This window comes from Pistacia vera, unplaced genomic scaffold (genome assembly GCF_008641045.1).
Source record: "Pistacia vera cultivar Batoury unplaced genomic scaffold, PisVer_v2 Contig372, whole genome shotgun sequence".
NCBI lineage: Eukaryota > Viridiplantae > Streptophyta > Magnoliopsida > Sapindales > Anacardiaceae > Pistacia > Pistacia vera.
Window position 1 is genome coordinate 76,393 of NW_022196193.1, and position 17,397 is coordinate 93,789.

Below are 17,397 nucleotides of genomic sequence, written 5' to 3' on the forward strand. Positions count from 1 at the left end.
TGGCAGGCCCCCATTCCAGATTTAAAGCCTTTCCCTTGTTACCTCAAGTATGTGTTCCTTGGAGACGAAGGAACTTTACCGGTGATCATCTCAAGTAAACTCAGTGCATCGCAAGAAGAAAAGCCTTGAGTCGAGCCAACGACAATAAACAAAGGCGCTGCTTGGGAGGCAACCCAAGGGGAGTTTGTTTTCTTATTCTTGCATTTAAATTTTGGTTATTTTTGCCTTTTCTTTGTATTTCATCTTACATTAGGGACAATGTCAGCTTTAAGTGTGGGGAAGGGATTTAGGTTGTGTTTTAATTTGTTAAAAAAAAAAAACAAATAGTTTTTTCTTTTTAGGAAGGTTTATACTTTAAGTCATGTTTTTGAACGTCTAGTGATGCATGAAATAGTAACTTGACTTTGTTATTGAGCATATTCCTTAACTTAGGATGTTAGCAATATTTCATAAAATAGAGTTAATCAGATTTGAATCTTTGTAGTTTGAAACAATATGTCTTGATAAGTTGTGTGAACTTGGTGACAAAGCATGATTGAGGAGTGTATAACAACCCTTAAAAGGAAAAAAAAAAGAAACATTGTTTCTCTTAAACTAGTCCTAAATTTGGGTTTAAGCAAATAGGAAAAAGAAAAGAAAGGTATGTGGTGAGTCGAGATGGAGCGTAAAACGCACTCACTCATAAACACAACCATGAAATGAGATGGAGCATAAAATGCACTCATTCTTTTTCAAAAACAGAAAAAAAAAAAAATCCCTAGTTGCTACCAGTTTGTAGTAGTAAAGAGAAACAATTGAGGAAAAAGTTGAGAGGTGAGTTGTGAAAGAACAGCATGCATGCATGAAGATGTGGAAATGGAGAGAAAGCATGAAATGATGGATTAAAAAAATACGGTTTTTATACAAGCTTGAAAAGAGATTATACCTACTCCTTTGCTTTGGATAGATGAAGATTAGCTTCAAAAGGATGAAACCTCCACACTTTAACACCACCTTGAGAGATTAGAGAGTGGTCGTAGGTTTGAGAGAGAGTTTTAGTTTGTTTTTGAGTGAACAAGTGAAGAATGAACTAAAATGCAACCTTTTGCTTTATATATACTTGGGCAATTTTGCAATTATTTATTTTTCACTTCCAAGCCCAATAAAATCTTATTTTATAAAGGGACCCCACGAATTTAATATGCTACCCTTTGAATAATCAATATTATTCAAGGGCCCATGTAAACTAAACTAGTTTACATTAACAACCCATAAATTTATCCTTTTTACCCTTTAACTATTAAAAGGTTATTTTTGTTCATCTCATTAATCTTAACACTTTAAGATATAATAATTAAATATAATTAATTATTGCTTGACCATTTTAACCCTTAAAATGTCACAAAAAATTTTCTATGTAACTATTAAATAATTTATGTCATGCAATGATGCATTTATATGATAATTTAATCAAATTAAATATCATACATTAAAATTACCATCATCATCCATAACTTTATGCGAACATCATTTTCCACTACTAAACACTTGCAACATTTGCATACTCTTCATGCAAAATATACTTTAATCAAATTAAAGGATAACATATTTAGCATGTCAAAGCATAAACAATTTAATCAAAGTCATGGAATTGAACATGCATGAATATTTCTCTAAATAAATCATCATGCTATATTTCCCAAAACATTATTCATCAATGCATGAATGAGATGACAATTCCTTATGGCAAAACTAGTCATGGTCGAACATGACAAAGAGGAAAAACATAACATATGCATGCATGTAGTTCACAAATACATCTCATGCAATAACCATCATCTAGGCATGCTTTAAATCACATTCTAACACATCCAACATATTAGAGCAAGATGAAAAACATATTTTCACAAAGTAAGGAGATGGTCGAATCACATACATGCATCAAACATGCTTATTCCAACTAACAACTCATTCAATACAAAGGCATGCTCATTATCAACATTACCATCATTCAAAACACATGAGAATGACATGAAAATTGAACATTTACCTTTGATCTAAGTGTGGCCGAGACATGCATGTAGAGAGTTGGGATGAAAAACTCATTTTTGAACCAAAGCACTAACATGCATACTCAACCATGTATGATGAACATATGAACACATGGAATAACATGACTTTTGCTCAAAACCGACATGCATGGAGCTTTTAAGCTATGATACCATTTGAAAGAATCAACATGAAGAGGTGGCAGAAATGTGGATTGAAAGCAAGAATCAACTTTGTCGCCCACTTGGAATTCCACTTCTTTTCTTTTTAGGTCGGCATAGCTCTTTTGTCGATCTTGAGCTTGCTTCATTCTTTCTCTAATAAGCTTAACATCTTCAATCATTTTCTGGGTCATCTCTGGTCCAACTGCTTGAATCAAGGAGTCTTTTTCTCCAATATCATCCCAATACAAAGGGGATCTGCACCTTCTTCCATATAATGCTTCATATGGGGCCATCTGGATAGTGGATTGGTAGCTGTTGTTATAGGCAAATTCTATTAGTGGAAGTACATCACTCCATTTTGCCTTGTGATCCATACAACAAGCTCTCAGCATGTCTTCAATCACCTGGTTAGTCCTTTCAGTTTGGCCATCAGTTTGAGGATGATAAGCTGTACTGAAGGCTAACTTTGTACCCAATGCTCTCTGCATTCCAACCCAGAAAGCTGATATGAACCTGGTATCTCTATCTGATACAATCGTCTTGGGTACTCCATGTAATCTCACAATCTCTCTGACATATAATTGCCCCAATCGAAATGCATCTATCTTATCTGTCATAGGTAGAAAATGAGCTGTCTTAGTCAATCTATCAACCACCACCCATATTGCATTATATCCTTGCTGAACTTTAGGAAGTCCCACAATGAAGTCCATTGAGATATCCTCCCATTTCCATCTAAGAATCTCTAAAGGTTGGAGTAATCCTGATGGTCTTTGATGCTCTGCCTTTACTTGTTGACATGTTAAACATCTGGCAACATAATCGACAATATCGTTTTTCATACCTGACCACCAATAGCTTTTCTTCACATCTTGATACATCTTTACACTCCCAGGGTGGGCTGTATAAAGTGTATTAAATAAGGATTTTATTCCTTAGTTCATCATCTTGAGGTACATATATTCTATCTCTAAACATTAGTGACCCATTAACTATTTTAAAGTCTGTCTCTTTACCTTCTATTATCCGTTGGCAGATCACCTTGCAAGTATCATCTTTACCTTGTTTCATCTTGATCTCCTCCACCAAATTGGGTTTGACCTCCATTTGGGCCAATCCTCTTTTGATCACAATTTCAATTCCTTCTTGGAGGATCTCCTACTGTAATTGTCCTTGTACAGTAATCTGAGATAAAGAGACTTTTCTACTAAGGGCATCTGCTACTACATTAGCTTTCCCTGGATGATATTTGATGTTGCAGTCATAGTCTGTCACCAATTCTAACCATCTCCTCTGTCTCATATTTAACTCTTTTTGAGTGAAAATACTTTAAACTCTTATGGTCAGTGTATATGTTGCATTTCACTCCATTCAAGTAGTGTCGCCATATCTTCAGAGCAAAAACCACTGCTGCTAATTCCAAGTCATGGGTAGGATATTTGCTCTCATAGTCTTTCAGTTGTCTGGAGGCATAAGCAATGACTTTCCTGTGCTGCATCAACACTGCTCCCAAACCATTGTGGGAGGCATCAACGTAAATATCATAATCAATGCCTACTTCTGGCAATGTAAGAATTGGAGCTGTAGTTAATCTTTTCTTCAACTCTTGAAAGCTTTGCTCGCATGCCTCTATCCATTGAAATGGTACTTCTTTCTTGGTAAGAGCTGTAAGTGGTCTGGCTATCTTTGCAAAGCCTTCCACAAACTTCCTATAATACCCTACTGTGACAACTGCTGAAATCTAGTACAACGCATGCATAATAACAATAGAAAATGGGCCCAAAACTTTTCTTTTTTTATTAAAAGTAATACGTCTTTTATACACAAAGCGCATCATTTACAAAAATCCATTTTAAAAGACAAAAACAGGGAAACAGTATAGCTATTGCTCCTCGCTTGCCGACGCCCCTCCGACTGCATCATCACCTAGATCCTGCATCCACAAAGGAAAATAACGGGGTGAGCACAAAATAATGCTCAGTAAGTAAAACCCTTTATCTGTCTATCCCCGTATGTATTATTCTTAATTCTTTCCTCACACTTTCTGTTGTTTCCTACTAAACGTCATGGCCTCATCTTACCGGAGGTATGGCCGAATGGCGTTCACACAGCACCATCCCACTCTTCATGACTGTCGGGTGGAGTTCACATAGCACCAACCCTATCCTAGANATTTTACCACATGGTTTTTGCAATTCTCGTATCAATATCAGCAACTACCAGAACCCACACGAGATTTGCAACAAAAAAGAGAAAATAATAAGACTGGGTCTATAAAGTTTTTTTTTTGTTACCTAACCCCACCAAAGTTGAAGAGAAAGTGAAGGGAAAGTTGAACAAACTAATCTTGTCAGCTTCTGGAAGGCGATGACACCTATTTGAGTTGAGCTTTGTTTTGTTGCACATAGAGTAGTGTCATCCACAAAAAGAATCCAGGATTCACACAATGCTGATGAACTAGAAATTAGAAACTTTAACGTTAAATGTTGTGTACCAACGTGGACTCGTTTCGTAGGAAGAAGGAAATAAGAAGGTAGAAGAAAGAGCACAAGCTGGCTGCCAGGTGATGCTGTTACTGTTGTCACCGCCTATGTCATGCGGCTGGTCCAATTGCATTGGTATTAATGAAATGGGTAATCGACAAAAAATCAAAATTGAGGGGTTTGGCCAAAATTTCAAAGTTTAAACGGTTTTGTATTACTGAAGCATAAGTGACAACGGATCATGCAGATGCAGCATAATATCATTGCAATGTAAAGGGAGAAGATGGTAGATTGGCGTTTGGGTAGGTAATTATGAAAGAATAAATTCATTAACGACTGAGAATTTTTTTTTGTAACGTTTCAACATTTGTGTCTGTTTGTATTTCAACTATACCTTGAGGGATAATAGTAAGGCCAAGCAACTTACAAGTACCCAAGGTTTTTCGTAACGATAAATTAGTATCCAAAAGGTTTAAAAACGACAAACATGTACTTTCTGTCTTGTACTGTTAGTGATTTTCGTTTCATAATAGACAGTACAGTAATTTGTACAACCATCAAACTTTTAACTTTTAAATTATCACCTTGATTTATGGAGCGAAACTTCTTTTGGAAGCTTTTGCATTAGAGATCGACACGTGTCCTATTAGGTTGACTTTGCAAAAAACAAAATAAACCAAAAGTTTTGCCTCTTTGTTTCCTTCTTGTTTGTCTCTGACTCTCTGAAGGAGTTTTTGAATGAAGCTGCTACCATCGTTTGGAGACCATCGACGCTGACCAATGAAACGAAAACCAGTGACAGTGGAGGAGGAGTTAAAACCTATGACAGTGGTAGAGTGAGTTCACTGAACGGCAACGAATCCTAAACGAAGACGATAGACGACATCTAAGGGAGAGAATCAAGGGGTACGACGACGGTGGAAGACGACTGAACTAAAGTCGGCGTTATTAACGGTATAAATTGTCAACAATGACTGAACAATGAAAATTAAAGGGTTAACCGAAAGTTTCTTCTTGGTTTTCTTATTTGTTCTTTTGTTTTTTCTTATTTTAGTGCACTTCTAAGTTTTTGGTTTTTCTTATTTGTTCTTGGTTTTTCTTACTTGCATGTTTAGTTGTTTTTCAAGTTTTTTGTTTGTTTGTTTGGTTTAGGGTCGTGAGGTAACAACGACGGTGGAGGATGACTGAACTAAAGCAAGTGTTATTAACAATGGAGGACGACTATTAACGATATAAATCGTCGACAACGACTGAAAAACGAAAATTGAAGGGTTAACCAAAAGCTTGTTCTTGGTTTTTTTATTTGTTCTTATTTCAATGCACTAATAAGTTTTTGGTTTTTCTTATTTGCATGTTTGGTTGTTTTTAAGGTTTTTTGTTTGGTTTAGGGTTTGTTTATAACAGAGTTGAAACCTGGGTGTCATTCATTTGTTTGTTTGGTTTCGGGTTTGTTTTTCATTTGTGATGTTTGACACTATATTTTGTTAATGAGGTATGGTATATCGGCTGGAAAACTATTGGTGCATTGCTATTGGCGGGAAAGAGTACTCTGTATGTGTAGAGGCCTATAAGGTTAAGGGTTGACCTCCCGGTTAACAACGTCACGTACTGATCTCATTGTATGTCTATATGCTAGAGTGTGTAATGAATGTTCTTTGTTTTTTCTTATATTAGTGCACAACTAAGTTTTAAAGGACTAAGGTAACAAGTAAATTGTGAATTTGAAGCTTTTGTGCCTTTTGCATGTTTGGATGTTTTTAAGGTTTTTTGTTTGTTTGTTTGTAATACCCAAGATGTCAATGTTCCTAACTCGAAATAGTCATTTAGATGTTAATTTTATGTTAAAAAGCATAAAATCTAACTAAGGGCAAAATAGTCAATTCATTTGGAACGGTATGAATCAATTATCCATAGAAAGGCATTAGGGGTGAAATGGTCATTTTGCCTATGGATAAGCATTGAAAAAGTCAAGGATGAGTAGGCTTCATTGCATTTAATGGCATTAATTAAGTAATAATTATGTCTAGTGTGAAATGACCAAAATGCCCTTATATGAAGAATTAAGGACTTATGAGTTATACAATTAAAATATTTGGGCCAATAGCAAAATTTTGGAAAATAAATGAAATATTTTCCTATAAATGAGATGAAATTCGTTCAAGCCAAAGGAGAGAGCATTTCTTCAACATTTCTTCCATTTTCTCTCAAATCTTCCATGAAACAAGCTTTCTTTCTCTAGTTTTATGTTTCCAGATGAATTGCCAGGTTTACCTCCAGAGAGGGAAGTGGAGTTTAGTATAGAACAAGCCCCCGGCATAGCCCCTATTTCAAACGCTCCTTATCGCATGGCCCCAGCTGAGCTCCAAGAATTGAGGAAGCAGTTACAAGAATTGTTAGACAAAGGCTTTATTAGGCCGAGTCATTCCCTATGGGGTGCTCCAATTCTATTTGTGAAAAAGAAGGATGGGTATATGAGGATGTGTATAGATTACCGTGAACTGAACAAAGCAAAACTCCTTTAAAACTTAGAGAAAGAAAGCTTGTTTCATGGAAGATTTGAGAGAAAATGGAATAAATGTTGAAGAAATGCTCTCTCCCTTGGCTTGAACGAATTTCATCTCATTTATAGGAAAATATTTCATTTATTTTCAAAAATTTTGCTATTGGCCTAATTGTTTTAATTGTATAACTCATAAGTCCTTAATTCTTCATATAAGGGCATTTTGGTCATTTCACACTAGACATAATTATTACTTAATTAATGCCATTAAATGCAACGAGTCTACTCATCCTTGACTTTTTCAATGCCTATCAATAGGCAAAATGACCATTTCACCCCTAATGGCTTTCTATGGATAATTGATTCATACCGTTCCAAATGAATCGACTATTTTGCCCTTAGTTAGATTTTATGCCTTTTTTAACATAAAATTAACATCTAAAGGACTATTTTGAGTTAGGAACATACCTTTGACATCTTGGGTATTACATTTCCTACCCCTTACAATAATTTCGTCCTTGAAATTATAGAAACAACTCCGAGTATTGACTTCTCATATCTTTCTCCATTTCCCAAGTAGCTTCTTCTATCTTGTGATTCCTCCAAAGCATTTTAACTAGTGGAATTTGCTTGTTTCTGAGCTCTTTTACCTTTCTGTCAAGGATTTGAACTGGGCGTTCCTCATAAGCCAAATTATCCTGTAATTCCACTTCCTCCATCTGAAGCACATGTGAAGGATCACTAACATACTTACGCAACAAAGAGACATGGAAAACATTATGGACTCTTTCCATGCTCATTGGCAGCGCAAGTCTATAAGCTACTTTGCCTACCCTTTCCAATACTTCAAAGGGTCCAATGTAACGTGGAGCGAGCTTGCCTTTCTTTCCAAATCTCAAAATATGTTTATAGGGCGCAACTTTTACAAAAACTTTGTCGCCCACTTGGAATTCCACTTCTTTTCTTTTTAGGTCGGCATAGCTCTTTTGTCGATCTTGAGCTTGCTTCATTCTTTCTCTAATAAGCTTAACATCTTCAATCATTTTCTGGGTCATCTCTGGTCCAACTGCTTGAATCAAGGAGTCTTTTTCTCCAATATCATCCCAATACAAAGGGGATCTGCACCTTCTTCCATATAATGCTTCATATGGGGCCATCTGGATAGTGGATTGGTAGCTGTTGTTATAGGCAAATTCTATTAGTGGAAGTACATCATTCCATTTTGCCTTGTGATCCATACAACAAGCTCTCAGCATGTCTTCAATCACCTGGTTGGTCCTTTCAGTTTGACCATCAGTTTGAGGATGATAAGCCGTACTGAAGGCTAACTTTGTACCCAATGCTCTCTGCATTCCAACCCAGAAAGCTGATATGAACCTGGTATCTCTATCTGATACAATCGTCTTGGGTACTCCATGTAATCTCACAATCTCTTTGACATATAATTGCCCCAATCGAAATGCATCTATCTTATCCGTCATAGGTAGAAAATGAGCTGTCTTGGTCAATCTATCAACCACCACCCAGATTGCATTATATCCTTGCTGAACTTTAGGAAGTCCCACAATGAAGTCCATTGAGATATCCTCCCATTTCCATTTAGGAATCTCTAAGGGTTGGAGTAATCCTGATGGTCTCTGATGCTCTGCCTTTACTTGTTGACATGTTAAACATCTGGCAACATAATCGGCAATGTCGTTTTTCATACCTGACCACCAATAACTTTTCTTCACATCTTGATACATCTTTACACTCCCAGGGTGGGCTGTATAAAGTGTATTGTGTGCCTCACTAAGGATTTTATTCCTTAGTTCATCATCTTGAGGTACACATATTCTATCTCTAAACATCAGTGCCCCATTGACTATTTTAAAGTCTGTCTCTTTACCTTCTATTATCCGTTGGCAGATTATCTTGCAGGTATCATCTTTACCCTGTTTCATCTTGATCTCCTCCACCAAAGTGGGTTTGATCTCCATTTGGGCCAATCCTCCTTTGATCACAATTTCAATTCCTTCTTGGAGGATCTCCTGCTGTAATTGTCCCTGTACAGTAATTTGAGATAAAGAGACTTTTCTACTAAGGGCATCTGCTACTGCATTAGCTTTCCCTGGATGGTATCTGATGTCACAGTCATAGTCTGTCACCAATTCTAACCATCTCCTCTGTCTCATATTCAACTCTTTCTGAGTGAAGAAATACTTCAAACTCTTATGGTCAGTGTATAGGTTGCATTTCACTCCATACAAGTAGTGTCGCCATATCTTCAAAGCAAAAACCTATGCTAATTCTAAGTCATGGGTAGGATATCTGCACTTATAGTCTTTCAGTTGTCTAGAGGCATAAACAATGACTTCCCCTTGTTGCATCAACACTGCTCCCAAACCATTGTGGGAGGCATCAACGTAAATATTATAATCAATGCCTACTTCTGGCAATATAAGAATTGGAGCTGTAGTTAATCTTTTCTTCAACTCCTGAAAGCTTTGCTCGCATGCCTCTGTCCATTGAAATGGTATTTCTTTCATGGTAGGAGTTGTAAGTGGTCTGGCTATCTTTGCAAAGCCTTCCATGAACTTCCTATAATACCCTGCGAAGCCCAAAAAACTTCTAACCTTTTTCACTATCTTTGGCCTCTGCCACTCGAGCACTGCCTCTACTTTACTTGAATCCACTAATACACCATCTTTAGAGATCACATGACCCAAAAAGGTAACCCGATCCAACCAAAACTCACATTTTGAAAATTTGGCATACAGTTGTTTCTCTCTTAATCTTTGAACACAAATCTCAAGTTCTCGGCATGTTCTTTTAAAGTCTTGGAATAAACTAGGATATCATCAATAAACACCACTATGAACTTGTCAAGGACATCTTGAAAAACTCTGTTCATCAAGTCCATAAAAATTACAGGTGCATTAGTCAATCTGAATGGCATCACAACAAATTCATAATGGCCATACCTTGTTCGGAAAGCCGTTTTTGGTATATCTTCCTTAGCCACTCCAACCTGATGGTATCCTGACCGTAGATCAATTTTAGAAAACATTGAGGCACCTTTCAATTGGTCAAACAAATCATCTATCCTAGGCAATGGGTACTTATTCTTTACCGTTACTTTATTCAGTTCACGGTAATCTATACACATCCTCATAGACCCATCTTTCTTTTTCACAAATAGAATTGGAGCAACCCATAGGGAATGACTCGGCCTGATAAAGCCCTTGTCTAACAACTCTTGTAACTGCTTCTTCAATTCTTGGAGCTCAGCTAGGGCCCTGCAATAAGGAGCCTTTGAAATAGGGGCTATACCGGGGGCTAGTTCTATACTAAACTCCACTTCCCTCTCTGGAGGTAAACCTGGCAATTCATCTGGAAACACATCAATAAATTCATTTACCATAAGTACCTCATGTGCACTTGAGCTTGAACTCTCTTTCTTATTTACTACATGTGCAATGTACCCAGAACACCCCTTTTCATCATCTTCCTAGCTTTTGCTACACTAATCATCATGCTAGTTGGGTGCCCTTCTCCAAAAATGAAGTTATCCCCATGGTCTAGATTAAACTTTACTTTTTGTCCTATGATAGTCTATCTCTACTCCATATCTACTAAGAAAGTCAACCCCAAGAATGATGTCAAAGTCTGGCATATTGAAGACAATCAAATCTACCATCATATCTCGGCCTCTAATAGTAACTAACTCCCCCATTAAGACTTCATTGGCCACTACGCCCTCACCATCAAGCAATTCAATCCTAATGGCTTGTTCTACTCTAATAAGCATTAACCCTAATCTCTTAATCATACCATAGGAGATGAATGAATAAGTAGCACCAGAATCAATCAAGGCATACAAGGGAGTATCATGGAATAATAACCGACCAGTGACTACTGAAGGGCTGGTATCTGCCTGCATTTGGGCCACATTATATACCCTGGCTATCATGCCTCCAACTGTAGGTACTAAAGTTGTAGAACCAATGGGGTAATCTCTAGCAATATGACCTAGCTGGCAGCATCTGAAACAAACATTGGTCCCTACTAGACATTCACCCTAGTGTCTTTTCTGATATTTCTTATAGTAACTGATCTCACCTTTCCTCTACTGGCCCTTTTTCTTCATGTCCTTCTTGTTGGCTTTAGGTAGGACTCCTTTCTTGCTTTTACCCTTATCGTCTTTGCCAACAACTTGTTCTACACTACTGGATTGGCCAAGCTAGAGAGGATTACTTGCCACTATTGGGGGAACAGCTAATCTGGTCTCCTTCCTTAAGTACACCTCTACTTTGATGGCTCTAGAGAGTGTTTCACTCTATGTTTGGGAAGGCTGATGACCTAACATAACATCTCCGGTGATAGTAAGATGAAGTTCACCCATAAATCTCTCCAATCCGGCCTATGGGGTACTGACTAGTGTCGGTGCAAACTTAGCCAAGGAGTTGAACTTGATTGAATACTGTTTGACCATCATATTTCCTTGTTGCAGACTAATAAACTCTTATAGTTTAGAGGATATCATGTCCGCTGTCTGATACTGCTCCTCAAACAATTCCTTGAACCTTGACAAAGTGAGAGTGGTGGTATCTTGAATCTGCTCCATAAGCTCCCACCATGTCATAGCATATTCTTTCAATAGGTACGTAGCATATCGGATCTTCTCTTGATCTGTCATAGGAAATAGAGCAGTAGTTTTCTCCGCCAACTTGATCCATTGTTCTGCTACTACTGGATCATTAGTGCTGCTAAATTCTGGAGGTTGATGTTTACTTGAGAGGCCAGAAATCGATTCAGTCTGCTTTGGAACAACCATTGCATCTAGAGTACTCGTCCTTATTGCCTGACTTGGTACCACATTGGTTGTCACTGTTATCACCGGAGTACTTGTGCTTTCCGGTAGGGTTCTCCTTAAAGCTCTATTAACAGCCTCCTAGATCATACACTCCAATGTTGCAACATCTAAACCCGAAGCGCTTGAAGTAGCAGTTGCTGGGTTAGGAGCTTCAGGTGCAGTTGGAACATTTTGTGCATTCGAAGCATCACTGCGACCTGCATCTATTCTCCTGGTTTTCCTCATATTTATTCCCTATCACAGTCACACATAGAACGTTAATCATCTAATCAATCCTTACATAAAATCAGGTAAACATACTAACAACGATTGGACAACTTGAGTAGCAGAACTTTACATGAGGGATACTGTCATCGACTCTCATAAATGTCTGACTCCGAAATAGAAACCATGTTAAAACACCCCTTTTTAAAGTACCAAAATACTTGCTCTGATACCAAATGTAAAACCCCCTTCCAATCAGGTATCCTTTGAATATCCCTCAATGAGAATCCCGGGGATACATGTTTGGAGAACGAGTTGTATTTTTAAAAAAAAAAAAAAAAAAAAACCTGTGCAAGGATAATAATAATAATAATAATAATATTTGAAACATGCATATAAAATGTTTGGAGTTGCTTCTATAATTTTGAGGACGAAATTATTGTAAGGGGTAGGAAATGTAATACCCAAGATGTCAAAGGTATGTTCTTAACTCAAAATAGTCCTTTAGATCTCAATTTTATGTTAAAAAAAAGCATAAAATCTAACTAAGGGTAAAATAGTCAATTCATTTGGAACGGTATGAATCAATTATCCATAGAAAGGCATTAGGGGTGAAATGGGCATTTTGCCTATGGATAAGCATTGAAAAAGTCAAGGATGAGTAGACTTCATTGCATTTAATGGCATTAATTAAGTAATAATTATGTCCAGTGTGAAATGACCAAAATGCCCTTATATGAAAAATTAAGGACTTATGAGTTATACAATTAAAATAATTGGGCCAATAGCAAAATTTTGGAAAATAAATGAAATATTTTCCTATAAATGAGATGAAATACGTTCAAGCCAAGGGAGGGAGCATTTCTTCAACATTTCTTCCATTTTCTCTCAAATCTTCTATGAAACAAGCTTTCTTTCTCTAAGTTTTAAAGGAGTTTTGCTTATTTTTTCAAGGAGAACAAGATAGGAGCCTTGAATCTTCAATTTTAAGGGTTTAAGGTAAGGATTAAAAACTTTAGTTTTGATGTGATTTGAAGATTTGAAGTAGATGTTGAGGTATAATGTTATATATGTAGGATTAAGGTGTAAAAGCAGACAAAGACAAAGGATTTGTTGGAGGAATTCTTTAAAAAGGTGAGGAAGCACCTCCCATGACTTTAGGGTTTATGCCAGGGTTTGGTGATTTTTTATGAAACCTTAAATTAAGGCTTTAAGGCATAGAATTAGTTGATGGCAAGTGTAGTTGAACTCATTTATTCTACTTATTGCCTTGAATTCATTATACATGAAGTTATTGTTGTTTATGCTTTATGAGTTGTTATGTTTGATTGAAGAAAATGAAGTTGTGGATGCTGATTGTGGGAAAACTTGTAGTATTAGAGGCCACGTGGTGTTGAATGGTTGCTATTAGAAGTGTTGAGGTGTTGTTTGCATTAGCTTACAATGTTATAACAATAATGGATGATTATGGGAATGAGATTTTACACTTCCTTTAAGATGTTAAAGACTATTAAGGGGAGGTTTATTTGATCCATAAGTTGACCTATTGGTTAATTGTTAATAAGAATTGATGACCAAAGTGGGTTTGATCTCCATTTGGGCTAATCCTCCCTTGATCACGGTTTTAATTCCTTCTTAGAGGATCTCCTGCTGTAATTGTCCCTGTACAGTAATCTGAGATAAAGAGACTTTTCTACTAAGGGCATCTGCTACTACATTAGCTTTCCCTGGATGGTTTCTGATGTCGCAGTCATAGTCTGTCACCAATTCCAACCATCTCCTCTGTCTCATATTCAACTCTTTCTGAGTGAAGAAATACTTCAAACTCTTATGGTCAATGTATGTGTTGCATTTCACTCCATACAAGTAGTGTCGCCATATCTTCAAAGCAAAAACCACTGCTGCTAATTCCAAGTCATGGGTAGGATATCTGCTCTCATAGTCTTTTAGTTGTTTGGAGGCATAAGCAATGACTTTCCCTTGCTGTATCAACACTGCTCCCAAACCATTGTGGGAGGCATCAACATAAATATCATAACCAATGCCTACTTCTGGCAATGTAAGAATTAGAGATGTAGTTAATCTTTTCTTCAACTCTTGAAAGCTTTGCTCACATGCCTCTATCCATTGAAATGGTACTTCATTCTTGGCAAGAGCTATAAGTGGTCTAGCTATCTTTGCAAAGCCTTCCACAAACTTCCTATAATACCCTGTTAAGCCTAGAAAACTTCTAACCTCTTTCACTGTCTTTGGCCTCTGCCACTCGAGCACCGCCACTACTTTACTTGGATCCACTGATACACCGTCTTTAGAGATCACATGACCCAAAAAGATAACCCGATCCAACCAAAACTCACATTTTGAAAATTTGGCATACAGTTGTTTCTCTCTTAATCTTTGTAACACAAATCTCAAGTGCTCGACATGTTCTTCTAAAGCCTTGGAATAAACTAGGATATCATCAATAAATACCACTATGAACTTGTCAAGGACATCATGAAAAACTATGTTCATCAAGTCCATAAAAATTACAGGTGCATTAGTCAATCTGAATGGAATCACAACAAATTCAAATGCCCATACCTTGTTCGGAAAGCCGTTTTTGGTATATCTTCCTTAGCCACTCTAACCTGATGGTATCCTGACTGTAGATCAATTTTAGAAAACACTGAGGCACCTTTCAATTAGTCAAACAAATCATCTATCTTGGGCAATGGGTACTTATTCTTTACCGTTACTTTATTTAGTTCACGGTAATCTATACACATCCTAATAGACCCATCCTTCTTTTTCACAAATAGAATTGGAGCACCCCATGGGGAATGACTCGGCCTGATAAAGCCCTTGTCTAACAACTCTTGTAATTGCTTCTTCAATTCTTGGAGCTCAGCTGGGGTCATGCGATGAAAAACGTTTGAAATAGGGGCTATACCGGGGGCTAGTTCTATACTAAACTCCACTTCCCTCTCTGGAGGTAAACCTGGCAATTTATCTGGAAACACATCAATAAATTCATTTACCATAGGCACCTCATGTACACTTGAGCTTGAACTCTCTCCCTTATTTACTACATGTGCAATGTACCCATAACACCCCTTTTTCAACATCTTCCTAGCTTTGCTACACTAATCATCATGCTAGTTGGGTGCCCTTCTCTAAAAATGAAGTTATCCCCATTGTCTAGATTAAACTTGACTTTTTTCCTACGATAGTCTATCTCTACTCCATATCTACTAAGAAAGTCCATCCCAAGAATGATGTCAAAGTCTGGCATATTGAAGACAATCAAATCTACCATCATATCTCGGCCTCTAATAGTCACTAACTCCCCCATTAAGACTTCATTAGTCACTACACCCTCACCATCAGGCAATTCAATCCTAATGGCTTGTTCTATTCTAATAGGCATTAACCCTAATCTCTTAATCATACCATAGGAGATGAATGAATGAGTAGCATCAGAGTCAATCAAGGCATAGAAGGGAGTATCATGGAATAATAACTGACCAGTGACTGCTGAAGGGCTAGCATCTGCCTGCATTTGGGCCACATTATATACCCTGGCTATTGTGCCTCCAACTGCAGGTACTGAAGTTGTAGAACCAATGGGGCAATCTCTAGCAATATGACTTGGATGACGGCATCTGAAACAAACATTGGACCCCACTAGACATTCACCGCTGTGTCTTCTCTGACATTTCTTACAGTAACTGACCTCACCTTTCCTCTGCTGGCCCTTTTTCTTCATGTCCTTCCTGTTGGCTTTAGGTAGGACTCCTTTCTTGCCTTTACCCTTATCGTCTTTGCCAACAACTTGTTCTGCACTATTGATTGGCTAAGCTGGAGAGGACTACTTGCCACTGTTAGGGGAAGAGCTAATCTAGTCTCCTTTCTTAAGTACACCTATGCTCTGATGGCTCTGGAGAGTGCTTCACTATATGTTTGGGAAGGTTAATGACCTGACATAACATCTCTGATGATAGTAGGATGAAGTCCACCCACAAATCTCTCCTATCGAGTCTGTGGTGTATTGACCAGTGTCGGTGCAAAGTTAGCCAAGGAGTTGAACTTGATTGAATACTCTTTGACCGTCATATTTCCTTGTTGCAGACTAATAAACTCTTGTAGTTTAGAGGATATCATGTCCGCTATCCGGCACTACTCCTTAAATAATTCCTTGAATGCTGACAAAGTGAGAGTGGTGGTATCTAGAGTCTGTTCTATAAGCTCCCACCATGTCATAACATCTTCTCTCAATAGGTACGTGGCATATCGGATCTTTTCTTGATCTATCATAGGAAATAGAGCAGTAGCTTTCTCCACTAACTTGATCCATTGTTCTGTTACTATTGGATCATTAGTGTTGCTAAATTCTGGAGGTTGATGTTTACTTGAGAGGCCATAAATCAGTTGTAACACCTTCTGAAAACTAGTATAATGCATGCAATTAACAATGGAAAATTGGGCCCAAAAGTTTCTTTTTATTACAATTCACATGTCTTTTATACACAAAAGTTACTGTTTACAAAAGTGCATTTCAAAAGACAAAATAGGGGAACAGTGTAGCTATTGCTCCTCGCGCGCCGACGCCCCTCCAACCGAAACATCACCTAGAACCTGCATCCACAAAGGAAAATAACGGGGTGAGCACAAATAATGCTCAGTAAGTAAAACTCTCTAACTGTCTGTCCCCGTGTGTGATTCTCAATTCTTTCCTTTTCTAATTCTGTTTCTATTTCTGTTTCTAAAAACATCATGACCTCATCTTACCGGAGGTACGGCCGAATGGCGTTCACACAGCACCATTCCACTCTCTATGGCTATCGGGTGGAATTCACACAGTACCAACCCTATCTTAGTGACTACCGAGTGAGGATCACAAAGCACCAACTCGGTTCCTCCTAACTATCGGGTGGAGATCACCTAGCACCTACCCGTTTCTCATGAATTTTGGGTAATGATCACCAAGCATTTACCCATCTCTAGTCACTATCGGGTGATGATCACAAAGCATCAACCCGTTCCTTCTAGCCATTGGATGATGATCACAAAGCATCGACCCATCTCTCTAAGGCTATTCGGATGATGATCACAAAGCATCCATCCGATTCCCATAACGGTCGGGTGATGATCACAAAGCATCAGGGTCAAGCTATATCTCAA

The 17,397-nt window shown here is 37.7% G+C and overlaps 1 protein-coding gene across 1 annotated transcript; it reads right to left on the reverse strand.

The window, feature by feature from the left end:
- Window positions 1–7,699: 7,699 nt before the first annotated feature.
- LOC116140392 lies at window positions 7,700–15,982 on the reverse strand. Its single transcript, XM_031426033.1, is given in 9 exon segments — window positions 7,700–9,957; window positions 9,960–10,622; window positions 10,752–11,200; window positions 11,717–12,018; window positions 12,136–12,264; window positions 13,903–14,782; window positions 14,818–14,879; window positions 14,967–15,226; window positions 15,340–15,982. Coding segments are annotated over 9 exon segments (5,646 nt in total).
- Window positions 15,983–17,397: the final 1,415 nt, after the last annotated feature.